General features: G+C 40.5%; 1 protein-coding gene across 13 annotated transcripts in view; it reads right to left on the bottom strand.

The window, feature by feature from the left end:
• The window catches only part of EPB41 (erythrocyte membrane protein band 4.1), a 98,276-nt gene that overhangs the window by 62,295 nt on the left and 17,433 nt on the right, over positions 1–18,548 (bottom strand). For 5 of the 13 annotated variants that reach the window (XM_083369063.1, XM_083369064.1, XM_083369055.1 and 2 more), the window contains exon 1: positions 11,102–11,336. The exons of 1 other annotated variant lie outside the window; for it this stretch is intronic. In XM_083369063.1, the coding sequence (XP_083225189.1) occupies positions 11,102–11,142 (41 nt within the window). In that variant the 5' untranslated portion in view covers positions 11,143–11,336. Of the gene's footprint in view, positions 1–11,101; positions 11,342–18,548 lie in introns of those variants that run through there. 7 more of the 13 variants (XM_083369054.1, XM_083369061.1, XM_083369062.1 and 4 more) reach the window with 4 other exon arrangements.

Raw genomic sequence — 18,548 nt, 5'->3', positions numbered from 1 at the left:
GCCTTAGATTTACTATTTTATATACTGCATGTAGATCCCATATTTTGTCTCATGCTTATTTGGAGACCTCCCCCCATTTTATCCCACCTAAAACAATCTTGGGCTCAGAGCAAGTGACTAGCCAAATATCACATAATGAATTTGGTGGTCAAGTGTGGATTTAAACCTGAGTTTGCTGGTTGAGGTTTGACCCCATAACTGTTATACTATCTCATTACTACATTCTCAAATATCTAAGCAAGTGACATTGACAGGACCTCACTGCAGTGTTCTCTAATCAAAAAAACAGGTATGGCCTCACTGTAGCCTTTCCACTGCAACATTTTCAAATCTGCAATTATTCTAAACCAGTTCAATATTTCAAAAGCACAGCTTTAGCAATATGGATGTCTTTAAACTAGATATGAAAGGTGCAACTTTATGTATATTGATCCAAAGTAAGTATAGCTGAATTTCTATTTTGACATATAATATTTACAATTACAGGTAGTCCTCGACTTACAGCGGTTCATTTAGTGACCATTCAAAGTTACAGTGGCACTGAAAAAAGTGACTTATGACTAATTTTCCCACTACTGTTGTAGTGTCCCCATGGTCACGTGATCAAAATTCAGACACTTGGCAATTGACTCATGTTTATGATGGTTACAGCATCCAGGGATCATGCAATCACCTTTAGTAACCTTCTGACAAGCAAAGTCAATGGAGAAGCCTGAATCACTTAACAACCATGTTACTAACTTAATGACAGCAGTGATTCACTTAATAACAATGGCAAGAAAGGTCATAAAATGGGACAAAACTCACTTAACAAATGTCTCAATGACAGAAATTTTGGGCTCAATTGTGGCTGTAAGTTGAGGACCACTGTACAGCCTTATATAAGAGATATTTAAAGGATGAACTCTGTGGTACTGAGTACCTCTTGGGTAGCGTTATTAGTAGTTTGTAACATGCCTGCCAACGTTGTAACTGGAGCGCTTGAGAAATTTCACTGAAGGAACAGTAGATAAATGCCACCTTTATATGTGATTTCACAGTCGGGGACCTGGATTATAATCCAAGAATTTTGAATGAAGCTATTTCTATTGTAGCGCTGAGTTGATCTCAAAGCTCAGCAGGGCAAGTGCTAAATAATGCTTGGGTTGAAGACTAGCAGGCAATCCCAGTCCTGGTGATTAAGCCAAGAAGTCAATGGAAAAGAATACCCTGGAAGAAGGCAATGGCAAATCACTTTATGTTGTTGCCAAAATCCTACATGGATTGCCTTTATAGTTCCCAGGAATCAAATTCAGATTGACCTTGGCGGCAGGGGGATTAAGCAGATCATGAATCCCTTTTAAAAATATTATTTGGAAGCATAAAAATATATAATACAATCAAAGTAGAATTGTGTGACTACAAAGCTTGATCAATTTTAAACCAAAATAAAAGTTTGCTTTAAAAGGACCAGATTAAAGCAGTTGAAGAAATGGCTTTTGTTTTCTAGTGAACCAAAATCCACGTTGCCTCTTGCACCATGAAGATGGTAAAAAGTCCTTTAAAAGGGACATTTTCTACATTTGAAAGTTTAAATATGCTACAAGTGTGATCCCTGCATTTAAATGTTACAGAGAAGAGAGATTTGCCAAGCCTGAAAAGAAAGATTACGGTACATAAGTAAATGTTTTTGGAAGGGAAACTAAACACTGTCCTTTTAAGAATGTATTATACTTAGATTTCTTGCCAGAGAATCATTCTGCTCCAGGTCAACCAATGATTGGAGTTATGGCAGGTACATGCAAGATATTTTTGTCTGCTGCTGCTTCTAGCTTCCAGCAGACAGACGGGACAAATATTTTCCAAAGGGTAATTTTTGGAATGTATTTCATATACTGTTGTCTCTGTTTAAAAGTAACTAATACAATGTATTTTAGTGCATTAACAATTTTGTTATTCTCGAGTTTGTCACTTGTCAACAGTCACTTGTCAACAGAAGAGTTTCTTCAATCTTTAAAAGATCTTCCATTCAACAATGCCTTTATGTTGGAGGAACTATCTTCCGTCCTTCTTTACTTTGATATCAACACTCTTTGAAAAGAAAATCAGCTTTGGAGGGATCCATGGAAGATGTGTGAAACAGATATGGTCTCACTTTACGAGGGGTAGGCAACCTCGGCTCTTTTATGACTCATGGACTTCAACTCCCAGAATTCCTGAGCTAGCTTGGCTGGCTCAGGAATTCTGGGAGTTGAAGTCCATGAGTCATAAAAGAGCCGAGGTTGTCTACCCCTGCACTATACAGTAATAGGGCTGCAGAAAAAAGGGGACAACTGCCTCCTTTCCTATGAGCAAGAAACAGTGAGTGGACCTCTGCTCAATAAATGATTCTGAGAGTATTCTGGATCTAATCCATTACTCTCCAGTTTATTAATTTTAATCCTACACTATTAGATTATGCACATGTTTATTTTGATGTGCATAATCAATGTCTGAAATAATACATAACTAAAACACCATCAGTGCTTTAGGCAGTCTATTTGTCTTTTCTCCACGAAGGAGCTGGGGGCTATAGATAGCATTTTTGTTTCTATATTTTTACTATTCATTGATAATTGTGTAAATAATACATGTAAATAATACGTGCAAGGGATTATATTCTATTTTGCTTAATTTGTTTAATGCACTTAATTTTCCAGAAAGAGAAAGCAGCCAAAAGGGAAAGAAAGTCTGAAAAAAGTCCTCATTTCACCTCGGTCTGTGTGCCGGAGCCAGCTGGCTGCAAACTCTCCATTCAGGGAATTTCAAAACATTTTCCCTCCTCTCTTGGGGCTCCTGCACAGACAGCAGCCCAGGAGGTGGTAGCTGCTAACAATAGACCACTCATGTTGCAGAAAAACACGCAGATGCAGCCCCCCACGTGCTGAAGGCCTTTTATGGAGGAAAAAAATGTTCCTGGTCATGCATATTAATAATGGCGGCCTCCTAGAAAGATTTCCTAAAATAAAGACATTTGCCTACATTAAAGACAGCCAGCCCTTGTCAGCTTCTTGAATGGATACCCTTTGAGGAGGCGTAACTGCCGCATCTTAAGATTCTTTCAACTTGTCATTTAGCACAAAAACAAACATTGGTCATTAAGTGAAGGGTTGAAACGACATGTTTACAGTGGTGATCCTGGCATAATCATTAAGAGGAGAGAGAGGTGAAAGGATTAGAGCGTACGGCAGGGAGACCAGAGAAGTTTATAAAGGCTTTCCAAGAAATTGGGGGAAGGAGGGAGACTGAGCATTAAAAATGCAAAACAGCCACGCTTGATCTAGGTTACATTGGAAGACGTTTATTTCCCCAGAGATATTCCTCAGAAATACTGAGTTATTTTTATTATTTCATTTTTATATCTGAAGGCCAGTCCGGGAGAGAAAAAATAATGATAGCTATTCCATGCTGGGTCCCATTTTACCTTCTACCGTATATAGGCAAAGGTGTCTGCAGGTTGTTATCAAAAAAGGCAATAAGGCCACAACAAGGCAACTAAATCTCTGCACAAGCAACACACAAAACCCCCCCACTACCATTGACTTGATTGTCACATTCTGAGATGCCCCAAATACCTATATGCATAAAATAAACAGGCCTATTATGCCTTGGACTCAGAGATAACCTTTCTTCTTTTTGCCATATAATGATTTGCTTGAGATTAACTTACATAATCCACTGCCCAGAGACAACAATTTGTAATACATTTGCATTATTCAATTTTACGTTAATGTGGCATTCCCATGATTGCTCACAATTATTTGAACAAACCAGTATACTTTTATGGTATTGACAATTGGCTGAGCACCTCTTAAGGTATTAAATTGCCAAATAGGCTTGAAACCTATGAACAAGTAGAGTGAGGCAGGCAAGCACTACCGCTTCAAAACCTTTGAACATTTGAATGTGAAGCATGGTAATCATTAAAAATCATATACAAACTATTTTATTTTTCAACTTGAGTTTTCTAAAAATAGAAGCACAGACCTGTGGCATCTTAATGACAATTTTTGTAAACTTTTGCAATTCATGAGCCTTTAAAGTAGCAGTGAATTTATTAAAGATTCTTTATTGCTTTTGCTAGAGGGGATAAATTATCTTTTGAAAACCTCACAGTTGTATTAGTCAATACCATCAACTGACTGATCTCTTATCACACTTAGAAATGTTTTTTTCTCATGCTTATTTCCTTCATGGACAAATGGATGACATTAGACTGCAAGGCTTTTGCAGAAGGCTGTTTTAAATCTGGTCTCCTATTCCATATGGTTTACTCCATCTGATGGGACTGAATTCAACTCATGGACCAGATTGAATTCTCACTTTGTTCTACAATATCCAAAACTTGGGGTGCAACCTATTGAAGTAAATGTACTGATCATTTTGCGACCCTATTTGGACCGAGATGCCCTACGCACAGTCACTCATGTGCTCGTGACCTCCCGGTTAGACTACTGCAATGCGCTCTACATGGGGCTGCCCTTGAGGACCACTCGGAGGCTTCAACTGGTGCAGAATGCAGCCGCACGAGTAGTAATGGGAGTTTCCCGATACTCTCATGTAACACCTCTTCTCCGCGAGCTGCATTGGCTTCCAGTTCCCTTCTGGGTGAGATTCAAGGTGCTGGTGATGACCTATAAAGCCCTAAATGGCATGGGTCCAGATTATCTCAGGGAGCACCTGCTGCCAGCATCAGCCTCCTATCGTCCTGTGCGCTCCCACAGGGAGGGCCTCCTTAGGGTTCCGCCGGTTAGGGAATGCCGGCGGGTGATTCCAAGGGGGAAGGCATTCTCTGTGGGTGCGCCTGCCCTATGGAATGAACTGCCGGTGGAACTTTGGACTGCCCCGGACCTTCGCTCATTTTGCCGGGACCTGAAAACTTGGTTATTTGGTCTTTCTGGCCTGGACTGAGGGGGTTTTAATTAAATTTTAAATTTTAATTTGTTTTAATTGTGGGCTAGTCTTAATTTAATTCTATTTTAATTGTATTTATTTGTATTGTTTAATTCGCCCTGTAAACCGCCCTGAGTCCTTCGGGAATAGGGCAATATATAAAATCAATCAATAAATAATAAATAAATAAATAATTCATATTTAAACTTCACCAGTATTGTATTATTGGAGGCCTTTGAGGTTCAGGAGCTGTAGTTGGCTGGCAGATTCGCTCCCTGGTATAACATAGGCCAGCTTCATAATATGGCATACAACCCAAAAAGGAGATTTAGATAAAAATGACCTTAGAAATCATAGAGAGAAAAAATCCACATCAACACTGTATTTTATATATATATAGTATGTCTATCCAGCCTGGTGTCCACTCCACAGTTCTGCATATACATATCCAAAATAAGGACCAACAAACTTTTGATCCTCTGCACGCTGTGAGCACTCTAATTGCCAGAAGTAAACTCATGCCTTACAGCATGGGCTCCAGAATGAACAGCTGATACCAAATCATATCACAATCAGCTGTTTGTTTATTTATTTATCTCTTCTTGAGTAAAACAAATATAAGACAAACTCAATTTTGCAGATAAGTAAAATACATTTATTGATTGTAGTAATTCCAGAAAAAAAGTATTCCCCCATTATTGAGCAACTGCTAGTTTGCACTGCTATGAATCGGGAGTATAAAAAGAGCACACAAGGAGAAAGCCCAGAAAGCAGAAATAAACCATGTCCATCTGCAGTCATGCTGTTCCTGGATTGCAATCAATAAGTCAATAAAAAAACAATAGCTTCAAAGTCTGGTTTGCTATCCTAAAGCAAATTTTAGAATAGAGCACAGTAAGTCAAAGCCCACAACTTGCTAACTTCATTATTTAAACCGAGAAATCTACTAGCAGAGGTTGACCAATAAGGTTGTAACCTTGCCCAGTTGCAATACCTAATAATTTAATATAAAAGAAGTCAGAACACTGAAGAGGAAAGTTGTATATATAACCCCTAGTTGATTTTTTTAGTGCATGGTCATTTTCTTTTCGGTCCAAAGTATCAACCAAAGAATTATATTAAAACTAATTAAATAACTAGCTCCTTGCCAATATATTAAACAACTCATGGCAGATATGCTAAACCTCTGCATTTAAAATTTCTGTCCAGTTTTTAAAAATCTTAACTAAAATAAGCCACTTTTAAAATTATTTTTTGTGGAAGGCATTTTCAAATTTGCTTTGAATCTGTCTGCCTCTTGTGGTCTGGAACATGAAAAGCAAAAAGACTTCTATCTTGTAGCTATAAATAATGCCTCAATTCACATTCAAAGCTCAGCAAAGAAAAAAATACAACTCCCAAAGGACAGCTGTGAAGACTGGTTAAAAACCCAAAGTTTGGAGAAAATGTTTTACAGTCCCAGGCAAGATAAGTTTTCTACCAAGGCAAACTCTCCATGGTGCTGCATTTATATTCCTTGGATAGGAAGATACAGGTAATCCTCGACTTACGGCCACAATTGAGCTCAAACTTGATGTTGCTAAGTGAGACAGTTGTTAAGTGAATTTTGCCCCATTTTACGATCTTTCTTGCCACAGTTTTTATTTTTATTTTAATCCCATTTATATCCTGCCCTTCTCCAAAGACTCAGGGTGGCTTACAATTTAAGCACAAACCAATGTGCTTAGCAATAGCCTTCATTCTATGTATATGCCTGCTTATTAGGGCTTTCGCCCCCCCCCCCAAGCGGCATTATTACAAAGTCAGCTTAATTGCCCCCAACAATCTGGGTCCTCATTTTACCTACCTCGGAAGGATGGAAGGCTAAGTCAACTTTGATTGTTGAATGATTGAAAGTATGAAGTTAGTAACACGGTTATTAAGTGAATCTGGCTTTCCCATTGACTTTGCTTGTCAGAAGGTCTCAAAAGGTGATCATATCACCCCAAGACACTGCAATGTCATAAATATGAACCAACTGCCAAGCATCTGAATTTTGATCACGTAACCATAGGGATGCTACAACAGTTTAAAGTGTGGAAAATGCTCATAAGTCCCCTTTTTCAGTGCCATTGTATCTAAATGAATTGTTGTAAGTCAAGGATTACCGGTAATTTCAATGGTTAATAGAAGGTCCCGTGGCCAGAGGACCCCAGTTAGTGACTTGAGATCTTTTCCAGTCAATCATAGCTTTCCTTGATCAAATTTTAGATACTCCCTTGTGTTTTGTTGTCGTTGTGGATCTAGGTTGTTTCCTCATTAGCACCACAACCAAATCCTTTCAATTCATTATCAGACTGGCAAAGCTGTAAAAGCAAAGGCGTCCTTTCTAGAAGCCATTACCGTAATTCCATTTTTGGAAAGTTGACTTCAGATGTTTCCTTAGAGGAAGGAGCCGTGCTTCTTGGCAAGACGTAACCTGATTCTTCTAAGAAAAACATCTGGGCTGCAATCCGTGCACTTGTTCATAAACAATGTTTGCAAGCTCCGTGGTCCGATGAGGTTTTTGTTTTTTGTTTTGCTTCTTAAGTCTTCTTTAACTTTAGCAGTCCCTTCAGTGGGTGCGCTCAGGGTGCAGTGGGCAGGCCAGAGCAAAGCTAATGGAGGTAACTGAGACAGTATGCCAATGGAGACGGCATGCAACTGATGTGACGTTCCTTTGTATTTAATGTATTTTCTCTTTTGTCTCATGAACACAACATGGCAACCATTACTTGTGTGCCTCTGTTTTAGATACCACAGCCATGGTGCCTGGGGTAAAGAAACAGTCAATAGCAACTATTTCTGCCCATTCTACTATGTCTAGTAGTGTGGGTCCCTTTGGTGGCATTGCTTACCTTCTCCATCAGGCACCTGTCTTGTGGAATAGCCTCTGTGCTGAGATGGAGGCAGCCCTGACCTTGTTGGCATTCTGGAAGGCTTTTCCCCCCAAGCACACAGGACAGGATGCTAATGGAACTCTGGTGTGGGTGTGGTTTTTATGAGTAACTGATATTGTGGCTTTTTTCAGCCCTGTTTCTTCTTAAAGGATTGATATAGCTAGTTTATTTATATTTCTTTTCACCATCCAAAGTTTCTCGAATAGAGGGAGTAGACAAAAAGGAAGGAAGGAAGGAAGGAAGGAAGGAAGGAAGGAAGGAAGGAAGGAAAAGGAGGGAGGGAGGCCATTGCTAGCTTCCTTCTGCATAATTCATTATCATGCCAATCACAACAAACAGAATCTAAGCCTTTCCACAGCAAATCACCCAGACAGGATTTGATGCATTATGGGTAAAAAAGCCAGTGCGTTTTTTTTGTAAAACAAAATAAAAATGCTGGAACTCACACATGTCATACAGCCCGCCTTGCCTACCATACCCAAAAAAGGTGCTGGAACACCGTTCTGGGTGTTCTATGACAAAAAAAGCCCTGGTAATAGCACTAGTAATAGCACTTAGACTTCTATACCACTTCATAGTGCTTTACAGCCCTCTCTATTGCCCCCAACAATCTGGGTCCTCACTTTACTGACCTCGGAAGGATGAAAAGCTGAGTCAATCTTGAGCTGATCAGGATTGAACTGCTAGCAGTTGGCAGAGTTAGTCTGCAATACTGCATTCTAACCAATGTGCTACCATGGCTCTAATGATGGGAGTTGTAGTAGAACACATCTCCTAGGCAGAAAATGCTGGTTTGAGAGATTTGTGGTCCCTGTATATAGTACATTGTTCCCCAAAGCTGAAAGCAAAGAACTCTCACTTCCCTAACGTAAAGAGTTAATATTTCTTTTCAGCTACAAGTCATATATATCTATGTAACTACCAGTCAAAAACTGGCATAAATTAAATAATAACTACATTTGGGGGGGAAAATCAATTGTGGTCAGGTTTCTCGCAATGAAACACTACCTTCATGCTTTGTATTATTAGCATCATCAACAGGATGGTGGTTAGTGTTTTTTTAAGTTCTACAGCATTCTTCAATGAGTAAAGCCCATCTGTTGATCCAGCTAAGCCTTCTGTTTCCAGATAAACATGGAAAGGTTATGCAACAAGCCTCTAGTATTGAAATTCAGCAGTGGCACATTATGCTGCTCCTTCAAATATGCATACAGAAAAGAAATTTAACAAATGCACAGAGGAACTTGGGCAGTAAAATTGAATGGTGTCTCTGGCCCAGTTCAGACATCAAATTATTACGGTAATAGTTTAACAAATCGTGGTTTGCTACTGAATAGCATTTAGACATACACTGCTCTACAGTGCTTTACAGCACTCTCTAAAAGGTTTACAGAGTCAGCATATTGTCCCTAACTATCTGGGTCCTCATTTTACCGACCTCAGAAGGATGGAAGGCTGAGTCAACCTTGAGCCAGTCAGGATCGAACTCTTGGCAGTGGAATGCAAAGTTAACCTGCAATATTGCATTCTCACCACTGTGCCACCAGGGCTCTGGAAGTCAGCAACTGTGACTTGCAATTCACAGCATCTGGGTTCACCCAGCATGCTGTGCCATAAGTCAAACAAATCATGTTATATCATTGATTCTCATTTCCCACTACTACTTAGTCCAAAAGAAAGCCCTTTCAAATGGATTAATTCCACATCAGCAAACTAGGTCGGGGCTTCCAAAGAACAGACTGAAAGCACCAGATACTACAGTCTCGTTGAAATTAAACAGATCCAGATCCAGTTAGCCTTGAACAGCACAAGATCTATTTGGCGCAGCCAAACATAAATTTACATACAACACTTTGTATTCCACAGAAGAAAGATATAAATATGACGAAACAGATGCCTCCCTCTCACTTCTTTAGTGGAGGAAGGAATTACTTTAAATTTGGCAAAAGAAGAATCCAAAAGTCTGAATGAATGAACCTACTCAGATCTGTTTCATTAGCTTCCCCTTTCATGCTGCTGTCAGAGAAGAAAATCCACCTCACTTTGACCGTGTGCCTGCCTAAACTCTGGGGCACCTGCTAGTATTTCCTTAAAGGAACAGGTTCAAGGTGAAACTTACAAGGCATTTACCCTTGTTGCTGAAACTGACAAACCTCTTCAATTTGATTACCGACCACAGGAAAAAACACTTGTCATCTTCTATCAGGCACAAGAAACCAGAAACAACTCAAAGAACTGATCAGTGTAGTAAGTTTATTGTCACTCGCCTATAGATAGTAATCTCACCAGACAAAACACTCACTACACAACTACTGGATGAATACTGCAAAGTTTTAGGGAGCATCTCCCTTCAGCCCTTTCCTCTCCACAAGCCACTCATGGCTAATGAGCCCTTTCACTCCTCCCCTCAATTCAGTGCCTGTAGGAGAAGAGCAGGCAGAGCTGGGGGGTGGGGGGTGGAATTAAACATGTCATCATCTTAGAGTCATTGCGTTCCCACAAGCACTATATGTCCAACCTCTCCTGAATTTCACTGACCCTTATCTGGTACGAATTTAGTGTTGAACTTGATTTGACCAGATTCTTGTGAATAGACTTCAATAAAACTTCTATATTCTTAGTGCCTGTTATTAATCTGTTCAACTCAAGTTCACCACCAACCTTATCCTCAGGTGCCTCTTTCCTAATCCGCAAAAGTCAGGAGAACCTGAAGAATTTCAGCATTGTTTTGCTGCAATCCTAAAGCCTACCTACCTGGAACAAAACAGAATAAACCAAGGCAGCTGACATCTGAATAAAAATGGGAGCAGTTGTCTTTGCTAAACAGAAGCATCGGCATGTAACTCATAAATAAGGCACTTACATTTACAACAGAAATTCAAGAAAGATTTCCAATATAAATTCCTTTTTTCTGGGCAGGTTTCATATAAATCTCCATGATGCCAATCAGCGATCAAATATTAATGTTTCTACTACATACTTCTCCCATTCAAAAATATGATTTATAATATGGAGCGAACTACATAAGAAAACATTCAACAGAAAATATCCACTGCTGTAGAATAACAAACTACTTGCTAGAATTCTACCCCATAAAAAAATAAAAAAAAATTAATCCAGTAAGCATTCAGTTACATTGGAAAGGAAGGACTAAACAACATAAACCAGAAGAACTGAATAATAATAATAAAAAAGAAGTGCGACTAAACAAAGCCTTTGCTTCTGGAACAGCGGTTTCAACTCGTTAAGAATTTCACAAAGTTCATACTCACCAAAAAAGGAGCCAATTGCAGGAATCCGATAGGTAATTCATCAGAATCCATCAGTGTAGATTACATGGGGGAAAAGTGAGAGAAGCAATATATTTATTAGCCAAGCAATATAGCTTTGAAAAACAGTCATATATACAAGCATTCTTAAAGCGGAAAGAGTTTTATGTTTGTTTTTTGTTTCTTTGTGTTTGTTTGTTTTAAAAAAAAACTAGATGTCCCAGAGAATGCTAGTTTGGTGGCGTGCTTAAGGCACCAGGCTGGAAACCAGCAGACCATGAATTCTAATCCTTCTTTAAACACAAAGGAACTTGGGCCAGTAAGGAGGAGGCAATAACAAAATCTTGCCAAGAAAGCTGTATGAACTAGTTGTCAGGAGTGAACACTGACTCAAATGTTCCAGAGAGATGTTACTAAAACCGAACGAGAGATACCGGACTATCCTTTTTAAAAAATATATATATTTATATGTATGTATGTGCCTGTGTGTACATACGTTTATAAATATGATCAAAGAAGACTATACCAAACAGAAATTAAATGAGTGACATATGAAGATATGTCTATAAAGTACTGTATTTCCTTGGTAGGAATTTTGCTGAGAAGCTGTCCCTCCTAACTTTTAAGAAAAAAAAGGCAGAAAATGAATCAAAAGTAAAACTGGCATGCTAACTCATCCAACTGTATAGCCTTCTACCCTCCTAGGTACAGCCTATAGAAGGCTACACCCAAATCTATATAAATTAGATAAATAAATAAAATAAAACAGCCAACCCAGCCACATTAAGCTGCTGGCCTCTTCCATGTGGCTTTGTCTACCATCACAACAGATGAACCAGGATTCTAAATGAGCTCGGAGACGCCACAATCCCATTGGTGATGCACCTGCTTCCTGATTGACTCTCTGTGTGTAGCAATCTGAGGCAAGCCAGGAGTTGTTGGGATGAAGCCAATGGAAAGAACCCAAGAGGGCAAAACCAGGATGCAAGATAAAAGCAATGGTGCAGGTCCAAAGAACCTCAGTTTCAATTATGACTTCTCTTGAGAATGGCTGGATCTGCACACTGTACCAACTCTAATGTGAGCTTATCATGTGGTGTGCCATGATGGAGCCATTCACCCTAGGACAACAAAGACCTGGCAACAATGCTGCTGAAGTCCACCAAGATTAATCACTGTGGGCAAAAGACAGTTGAGAAGCCTAGGAATTTGAACTCTGTTATAAAAGCAAAGTAGAATACAAATCTTCTAAATAAATAACTGCAGTAGAAATATTTTCAAATTGATTGCGCCCAGTGTCTCTACACATGTAATTCTACCAAGTGACATTCCCATTTTCAGAGGTAATTTCACTTCTTAGGTAGATTTCAAATTCTGCAGAAGTTTGGTTAAAATAGAGTTATCTTGGAAGGCTTTTGATAAAAGAATTGGAAACTGGAGAGGAGGGACTGAATATGTTTAACCTTGAGAGAAGACACCCAAAGGGTGATAACCACCTCCATCGAAGTTCTGAAAGGATAGCATACAAAAGGCGATCCAAATCTTCTAATTGGTTCCAGGACATAGCATAATACAGAAAATAGCAAGGGACACAGATTCTGGCTTAATGTCAGGAATGTTTCTTAACGCAACGTCAGTTCATCAGGGCGTAGTTGAATGATTTACGGAGGAAGTGCAGTTTTCCTTGCTGGCTGTCTTCAGACAGGCTCTGGAAAGCCAATTCTCAAGGATGCAGTAATACGGATTTCTGCACTAAGCAGGAGAATGGACACTTCTGCTCTAGGAAGCTATGACTTCCCTTGAACTCTGATGACTTAAATGTAACGTCTCTTGAATGCAGTTTATGCAGTGAAATGCTCTGAGAAAGCCTGCAAACAGTGAAGAGCTAATAGCCATCCCTTGGGCCAACAAGAGGTGTCCTCAGCCCCTGAACGTGAAACTTCTACTAATTATTCTCAAAGGAAGAAATCAGCTTTCCCCATGGACCAACAATTGCATGAAGACAAAGAACAGTAATATTTGTTAGTAAAGCAGGGATCAGGGCTCACCATTCGATCATTAGATAGAATAAAGCAGGGGTCTTCAAACTTGTCCCTTTTATGACTTGTGGACTTCAACTCCCAGAATTCCTCAGCCAGGCATGCTGGCTGAGGAATTCTGGGAGTTGAAGTCCACAAGTCATAAAAGGGACAAGTTTGAAGACCCCTGGAGTAAAGTAACACTACCAATAGCAATTCACTTGACAACTATGGAAAGATTGTAAATAGCAACAACAATACATAGACTTATATACTGCTTCACAGTGCTTCACAGCCCTCTCTAAGTGGTTTACAGAGTTAGAATATTGCCCTCAACAATCTGGGTCCTCATTTTACCAACCTCAGAAGGATGGAAGGCTGAGTCAACCCTGAGCTGGTAAGACTCGAACTGCCAAACTGCAGGCAGCCGGCAGTCAGCAGAAGTAGCCTGCAGGACTGCACCACCAAGACTCAGTGGTGCTTTGCACAATGAACTAAGTTCAAGCAATACCCCACCTCTCCCTGCCAGGGGGACTGGAGACCTCTTGCTTCAAAGGCACAAGGTACCGTATCCTCAAAATAAAGCACTGCAAGAAAATTACAGTACAGGTAGTCCTCGGCTTATGACCACAATTGAGCTCAACATTTCTGTTGCTAAGTGAGACAGATGTTAAATGAATTGCCCCCCCTCCTTTTATGACCTTTCTTGCCACAGTTGCCAAGGGAATCACTGCAGTTGTTAAGTTAGTAACACGACTGTTAAGTGAATCTGTCTTCCCCATTGACTTTGCTTGGCAGAAGGTCGCAAAAAGTGATCACATGACCCCGGGACACTGCAACCGTCATAAGTACGATCCAATTGCCGAGCGTCTGAATTTTGATCGTGCGACCACAGGGATGCTGCAATGGCCGTAGGTGTGGAAAACGGCCATAAGTCCCATTTTTCAGTGCTGTTGTTAACTTCGAACAGTCACGAAACGAACTGTTGTGAGAGCGGAGGTCTGCTCTCCGAGCTTGTGGGTTGATTCCCGAACATTTTGTTATCAAGCTTGGTAACATATTCAGCGGAATTTAAGGAATTCATTTTCCTCTGAAGATGTTACCCAGCCTGCTAACAAAACGTTCGGAAACCAACCCACAAGCTTGGAGAACGAACTCTCATCCTACACCAACGCTACAGGCCACCATCGCATCCAGGAAGCTGGCCAAGCCTGCAGGTGGCCAAGCCTGCTATTGCCGGAGGAAAAGACCATGGGACTGTTGACAGCGGAGGAGCCACAGATCGTTTGGGGCTATCTTGCCCCAGAAAAGTTTCTTTGCTGCTTTGGTTGAAGCCCCGTTTTTCCCCTCTGGGCGTATTACTGAAAGCCAGGCTCTGTGGCTAGCTGAGATCCGGCTCAGCGGCTCTTTCAAAGCAAACAGAACTGTCCTCCTCTGACCTGGGGATCTTATCTGGACAGACAGTGAATAAACAAACCCTCTTGACATTCACCTCTTGGAAGAAATCCCAAGAGCTTTCTGGCCTCCTCCATCCAGGCGGGGACACAGATGGTGCCAGAGATTAGACTATCCTGGGAATTAAACATGGCTGCACAAATGAGTTTCCTCATTCAACCCACTGGGGATGGCCAGGTGCCCCTGGAAGTTGGCGAAGGGAAGAGATCATCATGACAAATGGTTTATCTCTGCCGCCTCCCAGTAAGCATCAAGAAATAAAGCAGGGCAGACAAAAGGGATCCAGGACCAAGAAAATAAAAGCAAAAAAAGTAAAGCCAGAATCCTCTGTGAATGGCTGTGCTGGCCAACCCCAGTTCCTAATCCGTCGACAATTTTAATAGTTACCTAAGCACTATTAGGGTTGGGGCAGCATCCGGCTACGAAGTTACTGTAAACAAAAGCTTTGCAGCTGGGACAAGTCCTGCTGCGGGGCAAAATAATAGGTTGATTTTATCATGCTGAAAAGACCCAAAGCTCTGTGTGTGTGTGTGTGTGTGTGTGTGTATGTGTGTGTGTTTCTCGGAGCTGGAGGTGGGGAGAGAGAGAAAGGAAGGCAATCATGTGCACGGCAGTGTCCACAAAGGTTGGGCCTGAACAATGAAAGGGATAAGAAATTATGCTCAGTTTGCATCCAGGTCCCTTCTGGTGTAAAATGAGACATGGCACCATTTGGGATATTAATTACTTAAGGTCCCAGCGGGCACGGATCAAAACAGAAAACACAGGACTGAACACACACACACACACACACACACACACACACACACACACACAGACACACACACCACACACAAAGGTGCAGATGGCTGCCACCCCAAGCATGCTTGCTTAGATGGTACAATGTGGAGAAGGAGTTACTTCTGAGTAACTGCATCAAAAGGAAGAGAACGACTGAATTGCTCTAAAATGCAGGACTCCTAGTTGGGAATCTCAAAACGAGGCACAGCTTGTCTAGAAGAAGTCACTTTTGTTAACAAAAAACAGCTTCCTACATTCCTTCTTATATCAGCCCTTTATCCAAGAGCTAAATTGCATAACTTATTAGGAAATGTTTTGCTTAACTATGTTTCCTAAATAAGCATCAAGCACCCCTGGCTGGTTTTGCACTACATATCAAACCCTGAGCCAAAGCTTACAAACGACAAGGATGTGCTAAGTCCAAGCAAAAGGATCTGATGAACAGAATCACCCAAACTAAAGACTTGGTTTCTATTTCTTTAGGGGCAGGGGAAATATCAGCCAGTGACAGGGCATCTTCTTTGCATATGGGGTCCATCTCCCATACTTCTAGCTAGGGCTGAGAACATGCCTTCCCGAAACCAGGAAGAATTGCTACTAATTTACAGAGGCAGTCCTTGACTTATGACCGCTATTGGGATCAGAATCTCTTGCCATTGGCCGGAAGATAGAAGGACCCAAATGTCCATGATCTCTGGATAATGCCCAGGTAGTTTATTTAGGCTGGGGATAATACTGAGCGTTTTGGGGTCTGTACATTTAGAGTCAGCATAAGATCCCTTGCAAGTATTTATTAAAGCTAGCTTGGGAGCAAGGACACCAGTGACATTGCTGGCATGTTGTAGGTATCTGAAAGCCCATCCCTAATGCTGTCACACACAGAGAGGCTGAAAATAGACAAGGTGCATTTCAGCTATTAGTTCTCATTGGAAACCCCCAGCAACACTTTCAAAGAGTTCAGGGCCTCCCTGGGAAATGGTTTAAAGGCCACAGAGCCATAGATTTGACAGAGTTTCTTGGCTGGCCTCAGGAGCATTTACAGCAGAGGTCCCCAACCTTTTGGGTACCAGGGACCGGTTCCATGGAGGGAGGTTGTTTCCACGAATCGGAGGGTGCGTGGTTTTGTATGCTGCCTGCATCCCATGGATGGGGCTTTGCTTGTTTGTGCAGCCCAGTTGCTGGCATACCATGGCCCGGTACTGGTCCACAAACCGGGGGTTGGGGACCCCTGATCTACAAGATTATGGTCCAAAAAGCTGTGACTGTGATTTCAGAGCTCCTCCTGCTATTCATGTACATCAGTTTTCTGATAAATATCCATCTCTTCTTATTCAACCCTTTTCATGACTGTATTCTGATGATTATATTTATCCCTTCTATAATTATATTTTATGACTATTATGTCCCAAAGACCAATTACAGTATATTCAAACTTGTAAGCCACAGGTGTCCAAACGTTTGGCTTGCCTGGGCTTCATGGAATAAAAAAGAATTGTCTGGGACTGCATATAAAATATATAATATAGTTTAAAGTATATAAATAACAAACTTCCTATATATTTTTTTTGCAATCTTGTGGGACTGCATTACAGGTAGTCCTTGACTTACGACCACAACTGAGCCCAAAATTTCTGTTGCTAAGCGAGACATTTGTTAAGCGAGTTTTGCCCCATTTTACGACCTTTCAGTTGTTAAGGGAATCACTGCAGTTGTGAAGTTAGTAACACGCTTGTTAAGTGAATCCAGCTTCCCCACTGACTTTGCTTGTCAGAAGGTCACAAAAGGGGGATCAATGACCCCAGGAAACTGCAACCGTCATGAATAGGAATCAGTTGCCAAGCGTCCAAATCTTGATCACAGGGATGCTGCAATGTTTGTAAGTGTGATAAACGTCCATAAGTCACTTTTTTCAGTGCCGTTGTAACTTTGAACAGTCACTAAATGAATTGTTGTAAGTCGAGGACTACCTATCCAGGGCTGCATGTCCTGAGCATGCCGGCTTTAAGCTGAAAAAGGTGCTGACATTTTTCCCCTCTTGCCCACTATTCCCCCCGCCCCAGAAAATTCCTCATACAGTATAAACTATTATCACAGCCTGTTTTTTTCATGCTGTTCACTGTCTTCTCACATGCAGATCTCCCGGCGAGGAGATCTATAATGTAGTCCAATTTTGAAATCCCAAATTTTGGCATTGTTTCTGAAAAAAGGAAAGACGCAGGAAGGCAAATGGATCAATGTACTCAAATGGGTAATTTCCTTAGAATGAAAAGGCAATTTCTGGGTTTGGAAAACAAGGGTGACTCTGGAAAGAAAGCAAAAGAAGCTTTAAGGGAAATTTGAAGACTTTTCAGCCTGGACGAACCTGTTTAAACACATGACCAGCATCATATCATACGGCATCTTCAAACAGAGAGGGTGTTGCAAACTTTTTTTTTTTAACCACCTGATCAAAATCGCACAGACAAGGCAGAAATGCTGATATACAAATCCTCACAATGAATGAATCGTGAAGTGACTGGACTGTCCCAGATGGCGAAATTTGACTGCTTTGATTAAAGATAATAATTTGACTGCTTTTCTTTGTACGTGGAAAAACATGTTTGGACTTTGGGCTTGATAAAGATAAAAATAAAAGTTTTACTTTGGGATGTGATGATTAGATAAGTTTTGATTACAGAAACGTTGTGTCCTGTTGGAGCTTAATAGATACACCTTTTATTTTAAGCTTTTGTGTATCTGTTTAAATTTAAAGTAGAGGTTGGCTTATTATAGATATTTGACTATAGAAACATTTAGCAGTATTATGTGTGTTTCTGGAATTGATATTACGATGCATTTATGGGTTATATATTTTATTTAGAGTAAGAGACTATAATGTCATATATTATTATTATTATTTGACTGTTTGGTATGTATATCTCATATTTTTAGTTCTCGCTCTTCCTTTTTGTTTTGTTTTTTAACTACATCTCGACTAAAGAGAGTTGGAAGTAATTTTTTCCCCATGTTCTTTTTGGTGGGGGGGGGGTTTAAAGTTACTTTTAAAAATTTTCTCTGTTGTCTCCATCCCCCTTTTCCTTTTGTGTTGTTGTTTTGTATTTTAGATTTTTTATTTTTGAAACTTAATTTAAACTTCTTTAAACATAAGTCAGGGATACTGTCAAAACTAAAAGGGACGCGGTGGCTCAGTGGGTTAG

Source organism: Vipera ursinii (assembly GCF_947247035.1).
Source record: "Vipera ursinii genome assembly, chromosome: 9".
NCBI lineage: Eukaryota > Metazoa > Chordata > Lepidosauria > Squamata > Viperidae > Vipera > Vipera ursinii.
This window is presented reverse-complemented; position numbering and strand designations above follow the sequence as displayed.